This window comes from Pleurodeles waltl, chromosome 4_2 (assembly GCF_031143425.1).
Source record: "Pleurodeles waltl isolate 20211129_DDA chromosome 4_2, aPleWal1.hap1.20221129, whole genome shotgun sequence".
Taxonomy (NCBI): domain Eukaryota; kingdom Metazoa; phylum Chordata; class Amphibia; order Caudata; family Salamandridae; genus Pleurodeles; species Pleurodeles waltl.
Window position 1 is genome coordinate 147,984,382 of NC_090443.1, and position 23,260 is coordinate 148,007,641.

General features: G+C 42.1%; 2 protein-coding genes across 2 annotated transcripts; both read left to right on the forward strand.

Moving 5' to 3' along the window:
* The first annotated feature begins 578 nt into the window (after positions 1 to 578).
* Positions 579 to 3,645, forward strand: HOXC5 (homeobox C5). Its single transcript, XM_069230997.1, has 2 exons — positions 579 to 1,668; positions 2,420 to 3,645. The coding sequence occupies exons 1-2, from the start codon at positions 1,212 to 1,214 to the stop codon at positions 2,632 to 2,634; spliced, it is 672 nt and encodes a 223-aa protein (XP_069087098.1). The 5' UTR covers positions 579 to 1,211; the 3' UTR covers positions 2,635 to 3,645.
* A 15,608-nt stretch (positions 3,646 to 19,253) lies between these two features.
* Positions 19,254 to 22,943, forward strand: HOXC4 (homeobox C4). The gene is made up of 2 exons (XM_069230998.1): positions 19,254 to 21,801; positions 22,301 to 22,943. Exons 1-2 carry the CDS (start codon positions 21,243 to 21,245, stop codon positions 22,648 to 22,650), a joined length of 909 nt encoding a protein of 302 aa, XP_069087099.1. The 5' UTR covers positions 19,254 to 21,242; the 3' UTR covers positions 22,651 to 22,943.
* Positions 22,944 to 23,260: the final 317 nt, after the last annotated feature.

The following is a 23,260-nucleotide window of genomic DNA, read 5'->3' on the forward strand; positions in this document are numbered from 1 at the left end:
AATTTCCTATCATAGTGTAGATTTAAAATGTCTGGTAGTGAGTGGCAGAATAAGTTGCACTGTTCACCTCGGTATTTTACCTTAGCAGAAAACAATGTTTACTTTCAGGCTTGTGCTTCTTGTTCTGTTAGAATGCAACAGTTGAAAAAGACTACATACAGACTAATCTGTTTCGCACGTTCAAATGTAACACACTATCAGTAATGAAACCTTAGCATGGCTATAAAAATAGCTGGATTGAAGCATATATACATATGTGTGCGACTCCCTTCCATTCGCTATTGAGCTAGGGACACAGGCTCATAGATAGTTGTGACCAATTCGACACAGAAAGTTCATTTATAAGGATTTTTCAGGACGATTTAGAAGAGGAGGTATTACTGGATGTTTTATATCATACTATTATTATGAATGTAGAAATGTTGGAGGGAAGAGAGCGATATGCCTGTGTGTGTATATATAAACACATGGAGACTATTAAAGAGGTATTTACACTTAAGTGGTAATAGTGTGCGCGTTTAGTATTAAATAACAGCGCAAGGCGCAACAACGCTCACTACGTCTCTTTATAGTAGTTGACTTTTTGGTTTTTATATATCTTTCATTCTCTATCAGCGTCCTAGTTCTACCTCTGTATCTGAGCCTGCCCGGTTTGTCCACATTCCGTCTGTCCTAACGTGCCAATAAATGGCGCAGTTCTCACACTACTAAGGGGCAATCCTAGCACCAAAGAAGACAGGTTGTAGCACCGAAGTCTCTATCTTAAACCTAATACCACTGCTGAGTCCAGGTTCCCAATATATACCCTCCAGATTGTTGCATCACACAAGGGGGACGTAGCATAGCCCCGTTCTGGAGGGTGTCATTCTCCACTGCAGACAGCAGGTGACGCTCTGGACTCGTTGTCTCGAGATTCACTGTTTTTTCCCGACAAGGGGCCTTCAGTTTGCTCTGCCAACATATCAAGATACGTTTCACAGGCTTCCATCAATAACCTCCCGGGGTCATCAAGCCAAATTTATGACTGGCCAACAAAATCACGTGCTTCTATTTAAACATCCCATATTTGGGCACAGCCCATAGAATAAAGAAAGAGGAATCTCCACCTATAAATTCTGCACTTTAGAGAACAAAACCCCTGAACTTCAAAGGGCCACAAATCAAGCTTAATCAAAGGGTGCTAAAATAATCAACAATAACAACTACTAAGGATGAGTTCTTATGTAGCAAATTCGTACTATAAGCAAAGTCCAAATGTGCCTGCATATGCAATGCAAAATTACGGGAATTATGGATCAGTTTCTGATGTTCAGCCGTCCAGGTATTGCTACAGTGGGCTGGATTTGAGCCTCCCCTTTCCTTCGTCTTCTCCGTCCAACTCTCTGAGCGGGCTGGACGTCCCTGCCACCCCCAGAGCCGTGCCCGACCGACCCTCCTGCACAGTCATGGGGTCTTCGGGGCACCCTGTAGGCAGAGGAAATCAGAGTCCTTTGAACCCGGGGATTTACAGCCAGAAATCTGGGAGCAGCACGCTGGAGAACCGAGCTGAAGACACAGGGGAGATAAAAACCGAAGCGGTACCAACAACCCAACAACAAGGACAACTGCCACAGCAGCAGCAACCTCCTCAGATCTATCCCTGGATGACCAAACTACACATGAGTCATGGTAAACTTTCACTTTTTGATTTTCTTTCACAGGGGTTTGCCTCCGTTTTATAGGCCATACGGCCAAATAATAAAAAAAAACGGAGGTCGTAAATTTTACGACTAAGGCATCAATTGCTCGTAAAACTGTCCACTAAACGGCTTAGAGGCTATAGACACCCAAATTTATGATAGCATAATTGGATACTAGAAACAAAACGTGTAGAAAAGGCAATATTTCCATTTTATTTTTATAGTTTTAAGACTCGGTTTGCAAGGGAAAATAACTTTTAATAAAGTGTTTTTGTAAACTGGCGATGTTGTTAAACCCTATAGAGCAGAAATGTTCTGAATGTTAATGTTTTCCAAGAGTGTAGGCATTTGTTTTAATTCTGTACAGTAATTGGTCTAATTTTTTACGAAAGTAGTTTTTTTTCTAAGCAGATTAAGTATGTAAATAGTCAATTACCTGCATCTTTGAGTGCCTATAAAAGCTTTAAAATGTATTTAAAGCGCAGAATAAGAGTTGGAATCTGAAGTCGATCAAACCATAGGCTTCGATATAATACCGTCCTTATGCATTTCAAAGCTTCCGCATTTTTATTATTTGAAGTTGGCCAGAGGCTGTGATTAAGATATTCTTGTTAGACCTTCCATTTGTAGATACGGAAATAAAAGCACTCACAACAGTTTCTTTTATATGCTGCTGTTTAATTTAAACACACTTCAATCGGTGTTTTTTTCACAACTGGTGCGCCTTTTGCCCGTTACAGAAACAGACGGAAAACGATCCCGGACCAGCTACACGCGTTATCAGACGTTGGAGCTGGAGAAGGAGTTTCATTTCAATAGATATCTCACTCGCCGGAGGCGCATTGAGATCGCCAACAACCTCTGCCTGAACGAGCGACAAATCAAGATTTGGTTTCAGAACCGCCGGATGAAATGGAAAAAGGATTCCAAACTTAAAATTAAGGACTCCCTCTAAGGACTGCAGAGACCTTTGTGCAGCGCCCCGCGGATGTACCTACTAAAACTGTTTTTTGCGGGAGGGGAGGCAGTGTTTTGGGTGAGATGGTTTGTTTGAGAGACGGTGCAGACAAAAGAAACGCATCTATGACTTTTTATTTATAAGTCCTACATCCTTACCTTTTTCCAAATTTAATGTATGATAATTCTTGGTTTCAAGTTAATGTCTTGGGTTATATTAAAAACCTTTAAAAAAACGCAGAAGGACCCCTCCAGCAGCGGACACTGCGCTGGGAGCAGATTGCCTCCCGTCTGTAACAGGGCAATCTGTCTGGGGTCACACAGAGTTCTCCTGGTCAATATGCTAATCTTGATGTGCTTACTCTCGGGACACGAATGCCCGTCTTTATTGTGAGACCCAGGACAATACAAAACGCAGGTAATCACTTTTAAGACAGAATAGAGAAACGCTATTACCAACTATGTATACAAAGCTGGTTGATATTATTATTATTTTTGTTTGTAGTCGAGGAACTAACAAAGCCAGCCTCAGCTGTAAAGTTTAATGTTACCTCGACCAATCGTTTCCGGATGCACTTATGTGGCCATACGAAGTAATTGTGATATACTTTCCCTTTTGAAGGAAAAATAATATAGTATAGGTACATTTCACGTCTTAAAAGTTCCAGACTGATAAAAAGTAATACTATCTGTAAATTCTCTCCTTTGCCTAGCTGATGATTTATTGGTTGGGAGAGGGCAACTGTGAAAACTAAGGAAACAGTGTTGGGAAGGGTGAGCAAGTATGTTTTCCCGTGTAATTTATTTGTTTGAGTTTTTAAATGTAGAGTAAATGAAATGATACTAAAGTATATATAAACTAATTTGTACATTTTTGTTTTGAGCATAGTTTTTTTAGTCTTTCCCCATTAATGGAGTCCACATATTTATTGTTGAGTTTTTCCAGTGACAGACCATGAAACATATATTTTGTCATATTGAGTATATAGTAAAGAATCCCAAAAATCAAGGTGTCAAATGTATTTATTGAACAAAAGTGTATTCTCATTTATTGATATGAATCTGGAAATGCTCCAAACAATATCCTGCTTAACAAAAGGAAGCGTAGGATGGGACTGTGAACAATTTCTATCCCCTGGAACATCTTATCAACATTGCCACGTACTCGTAATAATACGCTGTGATGTTGAAAGATGCTGTGACCCAAGTCTGCTAAATTTAGTTGATGCTTCCAAGGCTCAGTAGGCCCTTGCCAACCGACAACTTGCCTGACTGCGACAGCCTTAAAGAAATTACTGCAGTGAAGTATAACCATTCAGAAGATTCAACCTCTATTGCATTGTGACATCTATTCTAGCTCCTGGAAATATTATATGCTTTCATAATGTTGGCATAGGCTTGTAGGTGACTCGCATATGCCGCTAAAAGACAAGAGGACTGTGTCAGTATATAGAGGACTGTGTCAGTAAATGTATATATGTGTGTGTGTGTGTGCAGCCTTCACGGCCAAGACCCCTTTTACGGTTATGTCAAAGGTTTAGTTCATGCCTTAAAAAAAATTTGATTAGAAGAAATTTACGTGTAGTGACAGCACTCTAGGTTTCAATGGAATTGGGAGTGTTTTGTGGTCACTACCAGGAGCTATTTTTAAAAAAACATTATAACATTATTTTTAATAGTGATTTATCCTAAGGCCCGGTCAAAATCTGTGAAAATGCTAAAAGAAACACTATACACAATCCATTGGCATTGCTGCATTTAATTCCACGAGTAAAAGGTCAGCCCAACTGTTCCCCCAAGGTCCTCATCCCACTTGGCTCTTTCAGACCTAGATTGTTTACAGTAGCCAACAAATGCGTAAAAGGACGGTCACTAGGCTCATAAAACTTTACAGCGTTTCCTTTTACACCTCGCTGAACAAAGGCACAATTTCTTCGAGAAGAGAACAAATGTTGGTGTTGAGGGGGGTGGGGAGGGGGGTGTTATCGCTAAGGAGAGTTTAGAGGCCACATTGTGTCTCCACTCTAGAGACTTTTCAGCATTAAAGAGCTACGCTGAAACGAATCCCCACAACTAAAAATAAAAAAAAATAAAAAACAGAGAGATTGCTCACATTGAGCGTTGAAGCCAATTACACTTTGGATGATGTTCGGTTTCTGGTTTAGCTTTTTCTTTCACTTGTATAACTGCTCGAGGTATTCAGCAATGGATGTGAAATTTGTGAGTCAATGAAGAAAATGGCGCATTAAGTGAAACTTTATTTCTCGTCATCTTTGATTTCATAAATTACTAATAAATTACCCTATCGTTCGTCAGCAGAGGACTTGATAGTAAGAAATCACTCACAGAAAGTGAATTACGTGAAAAGTTACTTCCTCACTTCTATTAGTCCTTGACATAATATCGTACGCTCCTCTCTGTTTATTCGAAGTTAACCGAAACAAACGCGTCACAGTTTACATGTTATTGATGCCAGAGGCCTACGTTTTGAAATCATATGGCATGGTACAAAAAAGACTTGTCAAAGATTGTGGACGATTGTGCCACTTCCCACTCTGTATGCACAACTAGTCCAGCTAGCTATGCCCACCTCAACTTCTGATAATTTGATGGAGCGGGCATTAGACAGAACCAGTCGTCTAAATAATATAATGCCAACGGCACTGGATTCTCTCCTCTACCAAATCACTCAAGTAAGCCATAACGTTATTCTGATATTATTCATTTTAGTTTATGGCAAACAGGCTGAATCGGAGAATCCACTTTTGCAAGAAAGTAGATCAGAACCCCCCCCCCCCCCTCCCTTCAATTCCTGTTGCCTGGTAATTCCCAAAACGCGCGGAGGGTCTTTCCCTTTGCTTCTGTGCCCATTAAAGCATTACCCTCCCTTCCATTGAACTACATACCCACAAAGAAAAAAAAGAAGACTTACCTTCCCCTCTGGTAAGGAGGTACTGTAAAATCAAAAGTCGAAAGAAAAATAAACTGAGCGAAAAAGCCATCTCATTTGTATTTTTTCGAACAGCTCCAGCACTTTAAAAGAAGAAGCTTTAAGTTTAACTGAGACCATAAGGCCAAATACCCTAGGCTCCTATGCCGAATTTAGCAGTTAAAAAGTTTTGAAGGTTATTTATGTGAATTGCCCTAAGCAAGAGCGCTGAGTGGCTGTCCTGAAACACGTGGTGTCATTAAAGTAAGTTTTATGGTTTGGGGAAGCTGACAATCCCACAATATATTTACATCATATATAATCTTAACTGTCCACGGACGCAGCTGCTAGGGCGCTTTAACGCTAGGACAGTGGGTCACAGCAGCTAGTTTGGATTACCTCGCATGCTGTAGCACAGGACACAGCGTCTCACATGCAGTCCAGTCGGCCTCAGTAAGTCCCTTGCTTATTCTCGCTCTGTGTGACATTTTCTGATTGTAACAGTAATTACCGAGGGATGGAGAGGGGCATTAAACAACTACAGCTTGACTTAAATTAAAATAGGAGCAGATCTTGTTTGGTGTTTTGTAATTTGGACTTACCTCAAAACAGCACTGGTTACTCTTGTTTATGAAAGGTTGATAAAAAAAAACCATGGCGGATTTCTGCCTACATATTCCACTCCCCCCAAAAAGTTGTCTTGTTCGACAATTGTGGGCCCTAAACATGTGCAACGGAGAACCACGAGCTCTCGAGAAGAGCTAAAGCAATACGAATGATGTTGGTAAAAGGTAATGAATCCAGCGGTTTGAGTTGTTTTTTGCAGCCGCTGTTTTAAAAAGCACGAGACGTCAGTGGTACCTGGTTAGTCGAGGGTGTGCTCTGCGGTGGGGTGAGGCACTGATATCAAACGTGCATTAAGGTTTAATCTGTACTGAATGCAAGAGCCGCCACCTCCGCTGACAGGTGTGCAGTATGCAGAAAAGAGAGAAAAACATGTCTAAACTCATGACCCCAGAAACGTTGTGTAAACGGAGGTATTCAAACCCTTTTCCAGACAGGTATGTGCTCACCAGCCCCTCCCCTTTCTCTTTGGTCATCATGCACTAAGCCCCACCCCGTACACAAAATCACCTATTTTTCGAATGAAAGTCATGCAGAAGTGTTGTTTAGGACAACACTTATTAATCCACAATTTCCAAACAGCGTTAAAACATTAATTCCAGGCTGCCAAATATATAGCAGGAACGTGTTCCTTTAATTTAAATACTCATTAACACCCGTTTATTTCCAAGCCACGAAATGATCAGGCAAAACGAAAGACTGTGCCCTTTTGGAGTAGTGTGCACAGGTGTAACGCACGTCTTGAAAAGCATCCCCTTTCAAAGTAAATTGTCATTTAGATGGCTTAACAGGTCTCCCTTGACACCGAAGTTAATCTACCACATCTTAAAAATATCACTAAAGTCAAACCTCTGATACCTACTTGTACTGTGCTTTATCATTGGGATCTAGGTGAAAGGGAAGTCATCATGAAGGTATTCAACAAAACCATAATTGCAGCACATCCTTAAACCCACAAGCACTTATGGACGTCATTTATGGGTCGCCAGGGGTCACAGCTGCGACCCCTGGCTTGCCCACTGCGACCACTGATACTAGTTTTTTTACCTCTGGCCTCCGAGGTGGCAAAATCTGTGCTTGAGACACAGTGGCATCTCGTTCTAAAGGATGTGGGCTGGAGCTGAAATTTCTTGGTTCATTTTTCTAATTACATAAGAAGTGATTTTACTTTTAAATGTATGTTGTATGCATGCTTGCGGATGAGAGTGTGTTTACGTGAGAGCATATGTGAATATGTGGGGATGTGTAAGCATGTGTGTGTGAGTCACAGTGAAGCTCAAATGGCGTGCGATGTCACTTCTGCTACCTCTGCCATTTTGGTGAATTGACGCCCATGCAAGCACATAAAAACACGAATGGCAGTAACTTTTCAGTGAGCACTTCCCGCAGGCAAAGTCAGAAGGGACTTGCTTCTTTGAGTATTCTTTCTGAACACACGCTAGATATCTTGAGCATGCACTGTTACAGTGTTCTTGGAGCCATGTTTTGTTTTTGCTTAGGTGAAATTTCTTAAACAACAGTGAGCTCAGGCGATGGACTCCTTCTGGGCACTAAAGTTACGATCCCAACTGGCAGAAAAAAAAAAACTAGTCCACGGGGATGGTTGTAACATGAATCGGTGCGTGTTTTGTCCTCTCCTTCTGTATAGGGCCTAACCTGGAAACACGGGTTTATAATCCATTCCCGTACAATTCCAGGCCCACTCTCCTTTTTTATTGGGAGTGCAGGCACTGATGATTAGGTGAATTAAATACGGAAATATACAAAGACTTAAACAATGTTGTGAAGTGAAGTGTTAGAAGGAGTGAGGTGAACATTATTGTTGCAAGGGCATGAATAAACGAAGTTCTTGACCTGCTGTGAGTTGCACCACAATCTAGTTACTCGACTTTTGTACCCCCACAAAGACCAAGAGAAGTTTCGTACTCGTCAGTACGGGACCAGGTAGGAAAATACACATTAGAATGTAGTTTATGTCTTCATGGTTTGGGTGTTCACTCGTGACTGAGCGCCCGCTACGCACTTTACAGTGTAGACGCCGAGTATTTATAGTGTGCCTAGGAGGGACAGACCTGCTTGAAGGAATGCAGCCACTGCTCGGGCAGGCCGCCCTTTGAAAGTAAGGGGCGCTGCTGGTGAAAAATAAGCCAAAGGATTATTCTCAATTCATTGCAAATACGCCGTACCATGGCAAAGCTTTTTGTTGCTCAGCAAGATAGACTTTGAGGATTTTTCTTTACCCGGGCTCCCCCGCCCCCCGCAGGTTTCAGTTGACCTTGGGAACAATGCAGACTGATACATGAACGGCGGCAGAATAAGTTCAAAAGTTCAGACTCAGTTCATAGACGGTTTATTTCGTCGAAAGGTGCTCTCGGGAGGAAGGAGAAGCGAGTTGGAGAGGGGACAGAGGGCTTCACTTAAGATCTGCTTGGCCAGGAAAGTCGATGGTGAGTGTGGAAACTCGTGTCGGATTTGGTTAGAGGGTCACAACTGTAAACTTGAGTCTGAAAATTGCACGGCCAATTTGATAGAAAGACAAAAGACGTAAGCTATACACAAATACCTGAGGGAACAATGTCTGTTCTTTTCACCATACATGCAGTTAAAATGTTTAGCAAGGTGTAAGCGGTGTCAACAATTTATTCGACATAAAACTATTTTTTTCAACAAATGCATATTTACCCTCTCCAACCACCTCTTCTTTAGGATGAAGAAATGCATTGGAAACAGAATTGCACCAGAGCAAAAATCAAATAATTAGAACAAATTGTGATTTTTTTTCTCGTGTAAAATATTCCCGGCGTGTTGTATGTTCCCCAATATGCATAGAACCCGGAGACCGCCAGCAAGCCCTCACCCCCACACCACCAGCCATGCATAGACCGACAAACTTATTGGTTGGAAGAAGTTTTTATTATAAGTTCTTTATTACAATTTTTACACATAACTGCACCGGCAATGGCGGCACGCACCAGTATAACAAATAAGCAACACAACTGCGATTGTATTAGTAGCATAGAGTAGACGTGCTCCAGAGTCACCCTTGCGTTCTCGAAAAAAAACGGCTGAGTAGTGTTAATGGTTATTTCAATGTTGCAGCCAACTATGAGGCAAAGCCCCAAGGCCACCCTGCCTAGAGGGCCCAAAGATCAGCCAGACCTTGTCCTAGCGACTTCGGCACTGATGCCATCAGGTGCAGATATATGCATTTCCATCTTACATGATGTTTTCCCTCTGGTGAATATGACTAGATGCAGAGAAAAACGCCAATACTCGGACATTTAGCAGTGGTTTTAGGAATGGTGCATGCTCTTTCAGACCTTTCCTGAAGCGACATTTGCACTGAACGACTGGCAGAAAATGCTGCTTTTTCACAATTCAGGCGTTATGGTTCTCCTTTTTTCATCGGTGGTCGATTCTTAGTGCAAGTTTGTCCGGCACACGTGCAATTGAAAGTTATGTTACATTCTGGAACTGAAAAGTTTCAAAATATTCGGATTATAGGTAGTGTTACTTTATATTAGTAGTCAAAGTCTGTATCCTACCCTGGTTATTACATTAAAAATCGAGGACATAAACATGTTTTACATACAAAGGAAAGAAACAAACATTATAAATAGATCCGGGGTTTCCCATTTGGGGGCGCATTCGGAGTGACATTAGCTAGTAAAAGACAAGCAAATCAGTACTGGTTTTGTTTTCAAACATATTACGTGGAAAATGGCCAAACAGTGATTTCTTGTTTGCTTGGTATGGGGCGAGGCCACTTACTACCTAACTGTAGTTCAAATGAACATAAACCAGAACTGAGTAGGTATAGAGAACGGGTCCGAATTGCCTTTAAATACACCACATTTCACATTGAGTCATCTTCGATGCGGGCTAGAGTGGTGTATTTTGGTGACCGGGTTGACGGGTAAAAGAAAATAATGCAACTCCGTTTCTGCAACAGGACCATCTGATCAGAGCAGGCAATTGGAGTCGGTGGTAATCAAACTTCAACTTTAACTTACTCCCCCCCGCTCAAGCCCTAAATATTCTACATCTGGGAGAAATGAAGGTGAGAGAGTAACGGGAATAAGGTGGGTTGGTCGGCAATCCACTCAACCCTTTAAAAATAGTCATCATGTAATAAAAGTGCATATAACACCATAAAACAAATTGAAATGGTAATGATGTCTACGACTGAGGGATTAATAAAGCCTCATTGACTTCTGGCAGAGCAGGCTACAACGACTCAACAGTGTGTGAAACAGGTCATTGGTTACATCACTACAATTCAAAATGGCGCGCTCACTGTATGTAAACTCTTCAATATGTGCCTGCGGGCTTCTAAGCTCTAGGTACTGAGTTATTTTTTTTTTTAGGCTCATTCTTTTTTATTTACGATGGGACTGTGGTGAGAGGCCAGGGATGATAATAGGAATGCTGTGGTATTAGTGAACTTGACAGGATAATTGTGTGTTCAGACACAGCCTTATTGTACCTGTTTAGTGTACCAGCTCAGCACATCCATCGATGGTCTTTGAACTGTAATTATAGGAATTAGTCTATACACGTGGTCTCAAAAATCCAAATGCGGCGATATCAACTTATTTGCCACTCTTTGGGTCCAAGGATTACTACGATTTTTGCCAAATGTGTTTTCTGTAGCAGTACACACCATGCATCGACGCTGCGTGGTGAATACTTCATTTTCCATAGCTTAAGAGAAAGAACTTGCTGGTGAGACTTGCGTGTTTTTCCAAGACATACACCGTTAATGAGGGAGAGCGAGGTTCATATTTTTTTTTTAGTCACTGTGGGTTTTAGGCTGGACATTGCTGTTTTACTGGCTTGGTTAATGTCTCCAAAACCCGGCGTCTAATTTGATCGATATAGGACTGTCACTTGCAAAGTCTGGTGTCATGTTTAGTGTCATAAACTACACACTGCAAACTAACAGGGCAAAAAACGTGCCTTATTCTCAAGCCGCAGCAAAAGAAAATCACAGGGACAGTCAGGAAATAAAATTGCAGCTCATTGTGGTAGCGGTTCACATTTAAAGGCGCAGTATTCTTTACGAAAGGCAAACCAGAGAGGACGGTATCCGTGTACCGTTACAAATTCAGAGAACAAAGGCTACATACTAAAACAAGGGCACTCGCAGTGAAGTATCCGCCCCATACTGGCCATGAAAGTAGCCAGTAAAGATGCTCAGACACTGAATCTGGGACTAAGATGCGCCCTAACGCAGCCTGGCAGTTCTAATAAGGGTGCTCCACAGCTCTTTTCTATTTAACTCTTTAAAATGAGTTTTCAGCACCATGCTATGCTGTTTAAAGGACTGCAGGTGGCTCTTGGCCAGCTGACACAGGTAGAAGCTAATAGCAGCCATGCCATATGTGAAAAAAAACATGCAGTTTATCCTTGGCTGTGTTGCTCTCATGTGTGGTGGAACAGAGGCATTGGTCACAAGATACCAAGGAGGCAGCGTCTTTTACCTTCGAACCGCGCGTTTACAAACTCACCTCTTGATGGTGAATGCACAGCCAATTGTCATGTTCAATGTATAGGGCACGCTGTTATTGGGTAACGAACTTTGCAGCAAATAAAATTTTTGTAACCTTTGTAGCATGTAGTAAATCCGTTTTCAGAAACTGGAAAAACCCTAAACCGAATATCAAAGTTCAGGTTTTCTTGTAGAACAGGCAATCAGATTTCATTTAACTGTGCTTAAAAACAGCAAGGGGTTTGTTGTTGGTTGGGTCTGGGCTTACTGCAAAATGATTATTGGACTTGGTTCGCCAGACAAAAAAATAAAACCAATAGAAAAAAGCAAATGCCCGCTGTCAACTTATGCATTTCTTTTGTGGACAACTTTGTTTTTAGAGTTAAAGTTGAAAATGTAATCCAAGTTTACAAAAAATGCAGGTCACCCTTCTAATACTTTCCCAACACATGCACAGAAATATAAAAATTCACAATAAACAGAACACATTACTCTGTTAAAAAAGTATGTCATGCAAATACAAATGTCCATGACATAATTCCCTGAAAGTTAACATAATCACACACATATGGCTATTATGTGGACAGATCTTGGAAGAAACTACATGATGGTAATATAGCAGTTGTAGCCCCGATTCTGGAACTGATTGTTTCCTTATTTTGAGAAGGAGAGAGAACCATAATATTTACTTACTTGGCAGAATACAATAAAAAGAATGTACAGGTAAGATAGCCTCACCCCAACCCTTCACAGGCCTCCACATTACACAGAGGATATTAGTTAAATAGGTTGTAAGGCCTGCGTGAGAGAATAACACGTTTAGGACAACTGAGAACTGCTGCTTAAATAGATAACGCTGTGTAAAAGAGCCGCTTCGTATTACAGCATTCAGCGCTTTAAAGCGCGTTTTCTTCCTCGCTGGTTGATTTTTGCAGGCAGGATTCGTAGTATTATCAGTAAACCATCTTCCTGTGTTTACTTCAACCCTTGTTTCTTATTACAGCCAGATGAGGCAGCTGATAGCTTCACATTCCCTTCACCCCTCCCAACAGATGAAGGCTGGCGGAAGTTTTATGGCAGGCTGCCCTTCGGCCAGAGCAGGGTGTGGAGGCCATAAACGCAGGTAGGGGTCTGGTTTGATCTCCTATGATCCCTGGAAGGGCTTGTCTGTTTGCTCAACCGTTGTAAATTTCCGAAATTTGTTATCTCAATTGCTGTTGGATTTCCAAAGGGCACCTCGAGAAGACAAGGAAAAAAAACATGATTTAGATATTCCAGCCTCTAAACATATACTGAGTATTGGTCCATCAATTGCCCTGCTCTACATCCTCAGTGGCAACTTGTGCCATGAAAGGACCAATCCTAAAGAAAGGTTACAACAGTTAATAGTAACAAAACATGTCCCTACCATTTAGACATGATATGTTTGTTATACATCTCACACAGCCAGTCCCACCCATTCACACAACCCTTCCATACTATACGAGGCCCATTTCTCTGACTTGCACTGACAAACTAAAGACCGAGCAACGTTTCCATTTTGCTGTTAACAAGTAAGGTGCTTTATATAGTTTGGAAGAATATAGAGAAGAAAATAGAATGTATAAAAGATCAATTTTGTAATAAATTAGCAGGAAGAAAGACAGGGGTGAGGAGGGTGATGAATAAAAGTAGGACAAAGGAATCTTGAGATAAAAGTGACTTGGGAATCTAGTCAAAAACTAATTATGGTTCTGTCAAATTGACTTTTTTGCCCTTAACGAATGACATATCACTGATAGGTCACGAAATGTTTGTTTCCTCTTTTTCAGAAAGATACTTTCTGTGCTTAAAGTTCTTCCACTAGTGTGTTATTGTTTTATCAAGTAGAAACCATAGGTCCAATGAAATGTGCCTCCCGGCATACATCTCCATAATAGTTAAAAGCATGAGTATGATAACTAAACTTAATACTTGCACATAGGGAAAGAAATAAGTCCCTCGGTCCAGTCGTGCACCTCACACTTGGTGCTCACACGCTAGACACGGTGCAGCAAGTTCCCTGGGTGTTTGCATCAACATAAACGATGCTCAGGGCCAGTCGTTTTCGCCCAGATCTGAGGGTTGCATAGTAGCATGGATTCTGGTGTCTGCTCCAGGAAGGACTTCTAAACTACAGCGAGGTACTGTCGATGCAGACGTTGCAACGTTCATAAAGACCTCTCTGCCTCTTAAGAGCCTTCGTGGTATGTTGTTCTGGACTTGGGATGCCATGTGAGACGGCTTTCTTTTTACCATGGAGCTGACTGTGTCAGATCCTCTTCGGTTTCCTCTTTAAACATGTCACTTTCTACGGCAGAAAACTGGAAGTCGCCCAGGAAATGATTTGCTTTCAAAACCAATCAATGAAATCTTATTTTAGGGAAATGGGACAACTACATGCAATTCTCTCCCCTGACATGTTGCGGGCACAGCAGTATTTGCCACCGTAACATTGCGACCACTGCTGCGCCATGGAGCTTCAGGTTCATGCATCATAGTGTCGTGTTCTGACGAATGCTCTTAGCAAAACTTTCGTTGCATGTCGACCACACTACTCGCGGGTGTGATCTAAGCATACCCAGGGTCCACAAAAGGCTTTATTGAACTTTTCCTCAGTAGCATAAATGTCCCGTATCTCTAACTACCCCAGACATCTTTCTGTATTTTTTAACACGGAGTTCCGCTTGCCCACCTACACTGTATTGTATTCAGTTTCTTTTTTTGTGCTTTTTGTGACTTGATTAATGGCAGCTGCAGACCGAAATGTATACAGAATCCTAATCAAAAGAAAATTAAAGTGGATCAAATGCAGTTCTAAGCAGTTGCCGTGTAGTCGTGGCAACTACCTATAATTTTGATTCACGGAAGATGGCAGATATTACTTGGGAGACTGCTTTAGACATCCGTTCCATAGGTGATGGGTAGCCGCCCCAAACATTGGGTGTGCACCAGAAAAGTTTTCAAGCAATAGTGAGGGTGGGAAGAAAGACAAAATGTGGGAACAAACGTTCAAATAACCAGAGAACACAGGCACAACAACGTGCAACACGAATTTTCGTTAATGTCCATTCAATCAAGGAGATCCGTTTTCTGAACCAAATAATGCTAGCACTATACGAAAATCCCATATCGTGCCATCTCCTTAATTTCTAGTCCGGGTTTACTTGTTCTTGTTCAGCTCGCACACCCTGCACCTGTGCTGAAATAGCTGTTCTAATAATATTGTTAAACATAACACATAAACTACAAATACATCTAAATACCCTATTAAAAGGTTCACTTTTATGAATAACAATAATAATACACTTTATAATACCTCTTTCTCAGGGACGCCAACTCCGAACAAGCATTGCTTGAGAGCTGGAAACCTCGTTTGAAAATCATTAGATGCAATAACACGTAGAAAACGTTCTAACAGTGAAAGGGAGACGGTAGCCCTATAGTAGGAATTGGGACAGCCTGATTCACCGCCTCCAGTTAAGCGGAAAACCGAGGCTGCCGGGATTCCCAACTCACAGAAGTCATCTCTCCTCTTGATCTGCCAGCTTGATGAAACCCTGCTTATGGGGAAACTGCGCCCTTCACAGTAGAGATGGCCGTTGTATATACACAGACACAACACTGCCGGGCCACTTGCACGATGAAAAGAGGCTTTAAAAACGTTCAGCGAAATTGATTTATGCGCCCTTTCCGTAACATTCAGCTATTGATTTCACCACTTATCAGTATAAACATACATATTGCGGAGGTATCATTCCTTAGCAGTCGCCCAGACCAAAGGGACTGGAGTTTAACCCCTTGCACGTGGCACAGATAGCACGGGTCGGAGAACACAGTAGCAAAGCCCTCCCTGCCAGCGGTACTTTATTTAAGAATACATTGTTTTTTTGCTTTACCTCTCCCCAGAGAAAGCGAGCTCCAAATTGATATTTAATTGTCAGTACGTCAATACGGAGACACGGCCTAGAGAGCGCGTGCCTTTCTAATCTTACTGGCGCCGGAAAGTTGTTCTGCCACTGTAACTTCTAAACAGCCCAGCAGTGGTTTGCAATCGTAAATCGCAGGCACCTAAATAAGAAGCTAGAGCCTGCTGCAGGTGCTGGTCGCAGTCTACCCAGGGGTTGTAAATGCTCCGGTACAAACCCTGGGACGGGGCTGGCGGGCGCCGCTCCCCGCTCAGCGGTCGGTGTGGTGGGGGCTCTGGGCCGGTGTTCACTGCTTGGTCGCTGCACAGCAGTGGTGCGAAGACAGAGATGGTGGCAGAAAGAGGCTGCTGATTTAGAGTCAGCTGGCCGGGCTACGTCTACATTGGATCCTACAAACATCCGTGATGTTTCCCATACAGTTGGAAGAAAACGTCAGTGTCTGAACAGATCAAAGGCCAATTTCAGTCTACATAATGCACTGCAGAAGTGGCCAGGGTCGTTCCACCATGGGCAGAAAAGGGGAATGGACAACTTGCCTGGTTCTCCCACAATATAACTCAGATATCCCTTAACGCTGACAAAATGTATTGATACTAGGAAGATGTGTTTTGTTTTGATAAGCAAGACAGGTCGAAAATAATTCGTAAACAAGGCGCCTGGTTATTGGCGTCCTTAAAAATACCGGCGACAAGAAATGTTTTAGCGGCATATTAATTTACTTATTGTTGGCCTTTTCCCCGCCAATCAAAATACCGCCGACTACACATACAAACGCGCGCGCACACACACACACCCCAGTATAAAATATACAACTGTGATTGTCTCTACACATGCGCGTGTATATATGTACACTCACACATACAGATATCCTCATACATGCATTATTACTATGAGCGGCACAACTCTTTCTCCGAAGACGAAAAGCATACAGCTCCACAACAGTACGTTTCACAGTAAACGACACAACAGATGTAAGACGTGAATAGGACACTCTCCTATTGTACTATACTCAATTATGCGCAGTCATGCTTACAAAGCACTACACCCGGTTTAACTTCTCTGAAATCCCAAAACAATTCCTACGAGCATATACTGTTTTTGAGTGGGGGAAAAACTCATGTTTCATACTAGATTCGACTACATCCTATTATTCTAGAGTGCTTTTAGATTTCATAATTGCTAAAAACAAATGAAGTTATATGGTTTCCTACCAGGATGAAAGTTATAGTTTGGGGGTCCAAGAAAGTTCATTCTTCAAGAGTTCACGAACTGTGGCTCGATTGTCAGGAAATATATGAAACAAATTGTAATATAGATTGGATCTGCTGCTGCTGAAGGGGTTTCTGCAGCGAACCAGGTATATTTTTTTAAAGAGGTAGACAGAGGGAGAAAAGGAGAGCGCGAGAAAGAGTGAAAAAACAACAATTTTTCCAGCATAAAAATGAACCATCAAATTAGTTTGCCTCTGGGCTTCATTTTTCCCCTTCTACATTATAACTAGTTATTGAACTAGCTAGGAGATCTAAAGGCCATTTGAACGGAGACAAATTTCAATGGAGTTTCACCATCAATAATTCTTTGGCAGTGACCTATTGGAGGCAGTCAAACAGCCGAGGTGAAATTCAGGTCACGCCGTCTAACCAATATGAAAATGCGTTCACTTTTAAAAAGGCACTTAAAGCCAGATCTGAAGAAAATTGAGTTCAACCACAGGAGGAACAACCTACGCTTGCTACTAACAAACAAATAAGAACATGTAAGATGTATGCACAGTGTTGGGAAATTAATGAAGAGCTGCAATAAATGGATTGACTGGATTGTGCAGGAGCACGTACTGCTTTCAAATCATTTTAGAGGGATGGATACTCTAATAACCAAAATATTAACGCTATCAGTTATTTGGATAATTTTGAATTATAAGTATATACGCATTGTAAGGTGGCCCTGTTCTGCTACGGGCGCCTTAAATTTGTATCAAATATCCACAAGGAAGCTGCGGCCTCGCATTAGGAGGGAAACTTGATATAGCATGAATCGTTATAAATCACAACCGCTTTTATTTGAGTCATTACATTATTATTTGGAACTGTTTTTTGGATAAACGTCTAGTTAGATATGTCTAACTGTGGTATGGCGTGAATGTGAGCACCCCAACCCCCTTCAAAAACACTAGGAAACGTAAACTGTCAGTACAAAGGTAGTTCATTTTTTTCACCACTGCACAGATTGCTAATGACTCGAGGTGCGGGTTACCCAACGGTCAATATGGTAATAGGGCCCACAATGAACCCGTGGGACAATGGGCAAGTATTCTGCCGCACAGCCAGTAGGACTTCGTGCTAAAATAATGCAGGCTTGACACCCACAGAACTACTTAGCGTTTTACTTCACAGCAAAACTAGAAAACAAAAAATAACAGCCAAGTTGGACCAGTATACAATATATAGGCATACTCCGCAGTGCTATTTTAATTGTAATATTGCTTATTTTTGCAAAGTGGGGCGAGGAGGGATGTCGATCTGCATTCTATTCAGATTGTTTTGCATTGTGTCCAGTTACTGCGAAGGACACTGCCGGTGTCTTATAGATCCACTTTGATCAATATATCCCAGGCGCCATTCTCGTTAAATATGGGTGATGAGACAATGGAAACTTACATGAACTAGACAAGCTTACCAGCAAAGTAAAGTAGTATACCATTACACATGAACACATACATACCTGTTCCATTTTCATTGCAAACATGAGTTGACGGTTTAACTAAGAATGTTGTAAGGAGAAAATAATAGATAAAGCCGTCTACCACATAGGCAGAACCCACCAAGCGCCTCATAAAACTGATATGCTTCTGAAATAATGTTATCTCAAATTAGGCTGCTGTCTAAAACAAGAGTTCGATTATTAATCTCCGGTTTACTTTTATTACCAAGCCTTATGAAATTTGAAGATTGTCCGATTCGGAAGTTTGGAAGTGAAACAGCTTATTGGAGCTATACATCATTCTGAGGTACCACATTTAGAAAAAAATAGGGTATTTAGTCTTGGCAGATACTTCCTTTCCTTACACGCAAATTTGTCAATTTTTTTACGCAGGGGCTCGAAGAAACAAGTAAACCAAGAAATGCATTGAACATGTATACAAATATGTTTTATCAAATTTTGCAATCTCGGTAGTATTAAAACAGAGAGGATCAAATGTGTGCGATTGGGTGCGCGCGTGCAAAGGTAGATAGGAGAGCCTTCATGCTCCAGGAAATGAGAATGACTGTAGTACTGCTGGGGTTTGTGGACATGCCCCAAGGAATAAAAAATATTTGTCATACAAGTGCATGTACTCAATAGTTTACTTCAAGGAAATGCCACAATTTTCTGAAAAACGGTAGGGTAAGTGGGCTGGTTAGTGGGAATAGGATTTTTATTTTTTTCCGCACAACTCGACAAACTACAAAAGACACAATGACCTGCTGTTGTGATGAGAACTTCACAGGCGCAGTCATTGCTTGAGAAGCACACCTACTCTCCTACTAAGTAAACCAATTACATATAAATAATAAAAGTTGGACACTTTCTTCTGAAAAGCAGAGGGTGTCATTAACTAGTGAAACGCGTTGTATTAAAGGTATAAGCAGCCAACTTACCCACCCTCAATAGCCCCTCGCTTTCCCTCTCAAGCCCACTCCAGAGATCTCTGTTCTTTGTAAGATCTACCACTGTAATTGTTCTGCTTTGGCTACACTGTCCAAGCTTTCCCAGACCTCAACACATGTCGAGTATGTGCACCCTGTAGAATCGAATTTGTGTGGATATTTAAGAGCCACAAATTCGTCTCTGGGGGGTATATGTGCGATGTCAAAGTCTAGCAGAGTTTTTTATATCTCTCTTCCACCTGCCCCCCCCCCCTAGTTTCGTACAAAATGCCATTAATGAACCTTTGAATGTGTTTGCAATGTTAATAACATTATCACGTGCTTCAGCCAAGTGCAGACTAGATTCGTAAAAAAAACATGCACATAAACAGAGCATAACAGAGAGAGTGAGACCGCTCAACATTAAGGACGTGGGTTGAAATATCATAGAAAAACTTGTGTTGCACTTTCCTGGGAAGAAGTAACAGCCGCAGCAAGTAGAAAAAAAAACACACTTACTACAAAGAGCCCCAGCCATTACGGTGACTGATTTACGACGTTTTACAGCCCCATAAAAGCTGCTACAACGAGCCAAAAGCCTCTAACACCGCTGGCACATTTGGTCTAATAAATAAAGCATAAACATCTAACTTTATGTGTCAGTTTTATTGTTATGAAATAAAATACTGCAATGGCCTGCAAGCTACTATTCTCAAGTATAATTGTTATCAACCAGAGCATGGGAGCAATCGTGTCTCTCCTTCCCGTGCAGTACTTAATGAGAGCTGTAGATAATCCATTTAATTGAACTAACTGCTTCGAAATGTGTCCATAATTTATCAATTTTTTGGCAAATGAAATATAACCAATTGATCCTCAGTGTTTTGTCCAGGAAAGATCTGCTGTCTTGTGGCCAGCACTGGAGGAACTCCCTCGAGCAGATGTGTTTTCATGCAGTTTATGGAGCAACTTGATGTCCCTTGACTTGTTATTTGGCGACCCCAAGAAGACCGCGGAGGGGATGTCAGGCGGTAGAAAGGGCGCAACTGTGATAGTCATGGTGGTGGGGGGAGGGGTGTTTAAAGCAGAGAAATAAAAATTCTATACGGAGAAAGAATAGATCAGTAAATAATAAAAAAAAAAAAACACAATCTTGCATTACAATAACATCCAATAAGCCCAATAAGCCCATTTGGCAAAATACCAATCTCAAATATGAAATCTCATAAGCAACACACATTTGACCGAACAGCTAAAAAGCTTCATGCAGTGCGGTGTACGCCTGTATGCACGTGGAATGTGTTTGCCCTTCTGGTAAGTTAAAATTGTGTTTTACATTTAAATGCACAATTCTGTAAAAGATCTACTAATGTTCTCTTCTGTGGTATCTCTACAGCAAAAAGCACGTGCGCCGTGGAACTGCGTGTACCAAGTGTCTGGATGTGGTATTTACATGCTGGCCTTTTGCAGATAACCTATGTGTGCCTGTTGGGAGGCAAGCAAGAGACACACCTGTTCATTCTAAAATTCATATCTAGGGTAAGATCATCTCGATGTCTCGGTCAGAGAAACACAGTTTCAGCTCTCCTCCCCCTTCGCCCGGGTGTTGAATCTCCCACCCATTCCCACCCAAAACCAAACAGCAACACTCACGCCAGCACCCAGGACCACCTCTGAGGTTGTGTGTTCCAGACGTGGAAGTGAAGGGGTAAGTGAATAACATTGAGGGGGCTAACCAAAAGGACGTGGTGCTGTTATAATCTCTGTTCCGCCATCATCAAATTAAAAACTTCACTGTAAATATATTTATTTTACATATATATATTTGTGAGTTTTTACTGTTACCCTCACTGGAGAGTGTGTCAGGGAAAGTACCCGCTAGTCTGCGAGATCACAAACAAACACATTGTCTTATATTTTGAAAACGCTTTTTTTTTGGTTCCTTATCCGGGGACTGTTCTGCTCGCTGTGATTGGCCAGGGCAGTCACATGGTGAAAGTAACTTTACGGGGTCGCCAGCTAGTAGGAGGGCTTTATGGAGCAGAAAAACGACAAAGCGAGAAAAATTATTTTCCACTCCAGAAATTAATGACCATGAGCTCGTATTTGATGGACTCTAACTACATCGATCCGAAATTTCCTCCATGCGAGGAATATTCGCAAAATAACTACATCCCAGAGCACAGCCCGGAGTACTACAGCCGGACCAGGGATCCGGGATTCCCGCATCACCACCACCAGCAGGACCTGTACCCGCCGGTCTACCCTGAAAGACAGTACAGCTGTGCCAGTATCCCGGGGCCAGGAAACCCGGCAGCAGCAGCAGCGCACACACGGGGACATGGACAGCCCCCCGGAAGCCACCTCCTGGCAGAGAAAGCCCAGCTCTGCGATCAGCCTCCTCCACCGCCACCGCCTCCTCTCTCCGGCGGCGATTCCACAACCCCTTCTCCAGTCCCCCCAGTCTCCATCCAGGACCACTCCAACGGCACAGCGTCCAAACAGCCCATAGTCTACCCCTGGATGAAAAAAATACACGTCAGTACTGGTAGGCAACTTTTTTGTGTGTCCCCCTACCTCCTTCTTTGATTCCTCGCAAGCTTTCCCCCTCTGCCATGCCTCCCTCTCTCTCTCCCCTTCAAGCTGAGAGTCTTTGGGTTAGCACAATTGAGCTGGATTTACGACTGCGAATGGGTAATTACACCCACCATAAATTTTATAGCCAGGCTAGTCTGGGCAGTCCCAGCCATGTGCTTCATTCTGTTCTGTGTGGTGTAAGGTTTGAAAAAAACTCCCAAAGCTTTGCGAGGGGTACATCAATAATTCAGAATATTTGCAGCCCTGGGAAACCCCATTCTTGTTATGGAAGAGAAAATCTTGAGCCGACATACGTTCTTTATGATCCATTTTGGTTGAGTTTTCCTGGGCCAGCTCTTTGTGTACGCTAACCTTTTTGCCTTTTTCTCTCGCTCTCCCTGCCTTTCCTGCCCCAACACCCTGTCTTTCCACCCTCTCTGTCTCTCCCTTTTCCCCACCCCCTCTCTCAGTGAATCCCAATTACAATGGGAGCGAGCCCAAGAGGTCCAGGACTGCTTACACAAGACAGCAAGTGTTGGAATTGGAAAAGGAATTTCACTATAACAGATACCTTACCCGGCGAAGGCGCATAGAAATTGCCCACTCCCTGTGCCTTTCGGAGAGACAGATCAAAATCTGGTTTCAGAACAGAAGGATGAAGTGGAAAAAGGACCACAGGCTGCCGAACACCAAAGTGAGATCCACCGCTCCCTCAAACCCCCCTTCCAGCGGCGCTATGGCTGCAAACGCTGCTGCTGCCGAGGAACTCTCACAGGGCTCAGTGCCGGACCAGCGAGCGGAGGATATCACTAGGTTATAGAGCAGAGAGCAAACAAGGGACTGCTTATTTATAGAATTTAATATATAAACATATATATATATTTTGGTTCATGTCGTTTTCTTCTTGTGCAACAAAGAGGTATTGTTGGCCACATCGTCAAAAAAAAGCTTTAGTGCATGGAATGTAGCATGATGCCAAGTCGAATATCTGTCAGTGTTTTTTATTAGTTATTTTGCGCCTTTCGTGGTTTTATTTATTTTGTATGAAACGAATAAAACATAAAGTTAAATAGGTCTTTGAGGACGAAATAAACAGGAAAAACGGCGAGAGACTGTTGGCTTAATTCTCATATTTTTTAGGAGCCGCAAGCCATGGGAGAGCTGCTTTTAGATGGAAGCATAAAATGGAGATTTGACGTCTTATGCTTTTTTCAAAACATACATACAGCATAAGGTGAAAGGCTTAAACCTCTCGGGAAATCAAGAACACCAAGCACGCTGTTGAGTGGACAGGTTCAGGTGGTTTCATTTTGAGATGGGAAAGAGTCTATATGTATATGTGTTTATAAGAAAGTGCAACGTCTAAATTAATTACTAGTTTTTTTTCTCGTGGGTGATGTGTGTCATTTCGTTTTTAAATTAATTGGTCA

Coding starts and splice junctions, on each gene's coding strand:
- HOXC5 (XM_069230997.1), top strand. CDS start 1,212: ATGAGTTCTTATGTAGCAAATTCGTACTATAAGCAAAGTCCAAATGTG. Junction 1,669..2,419: donor CAAACTACACATGAGTCATG/GTAAACTTTCAC, acceptor TGCCCGTTACAG/AAACAGACGGAAAACGATCC.
- HOXC4 (XM_069230998.1), top strand. CDS start 21,243: ATGGTGAAAGTAACTTTACGGGGTCGCCAGCTAGTAGGAGGGCTTTAT. Junction 21,802..22,300: donor AAAAATACACGTCAGTACTG/GTAGGCAACTTT, acceptor CCCCTCTCTCAG/TGAATCCCAATTACAATGGG.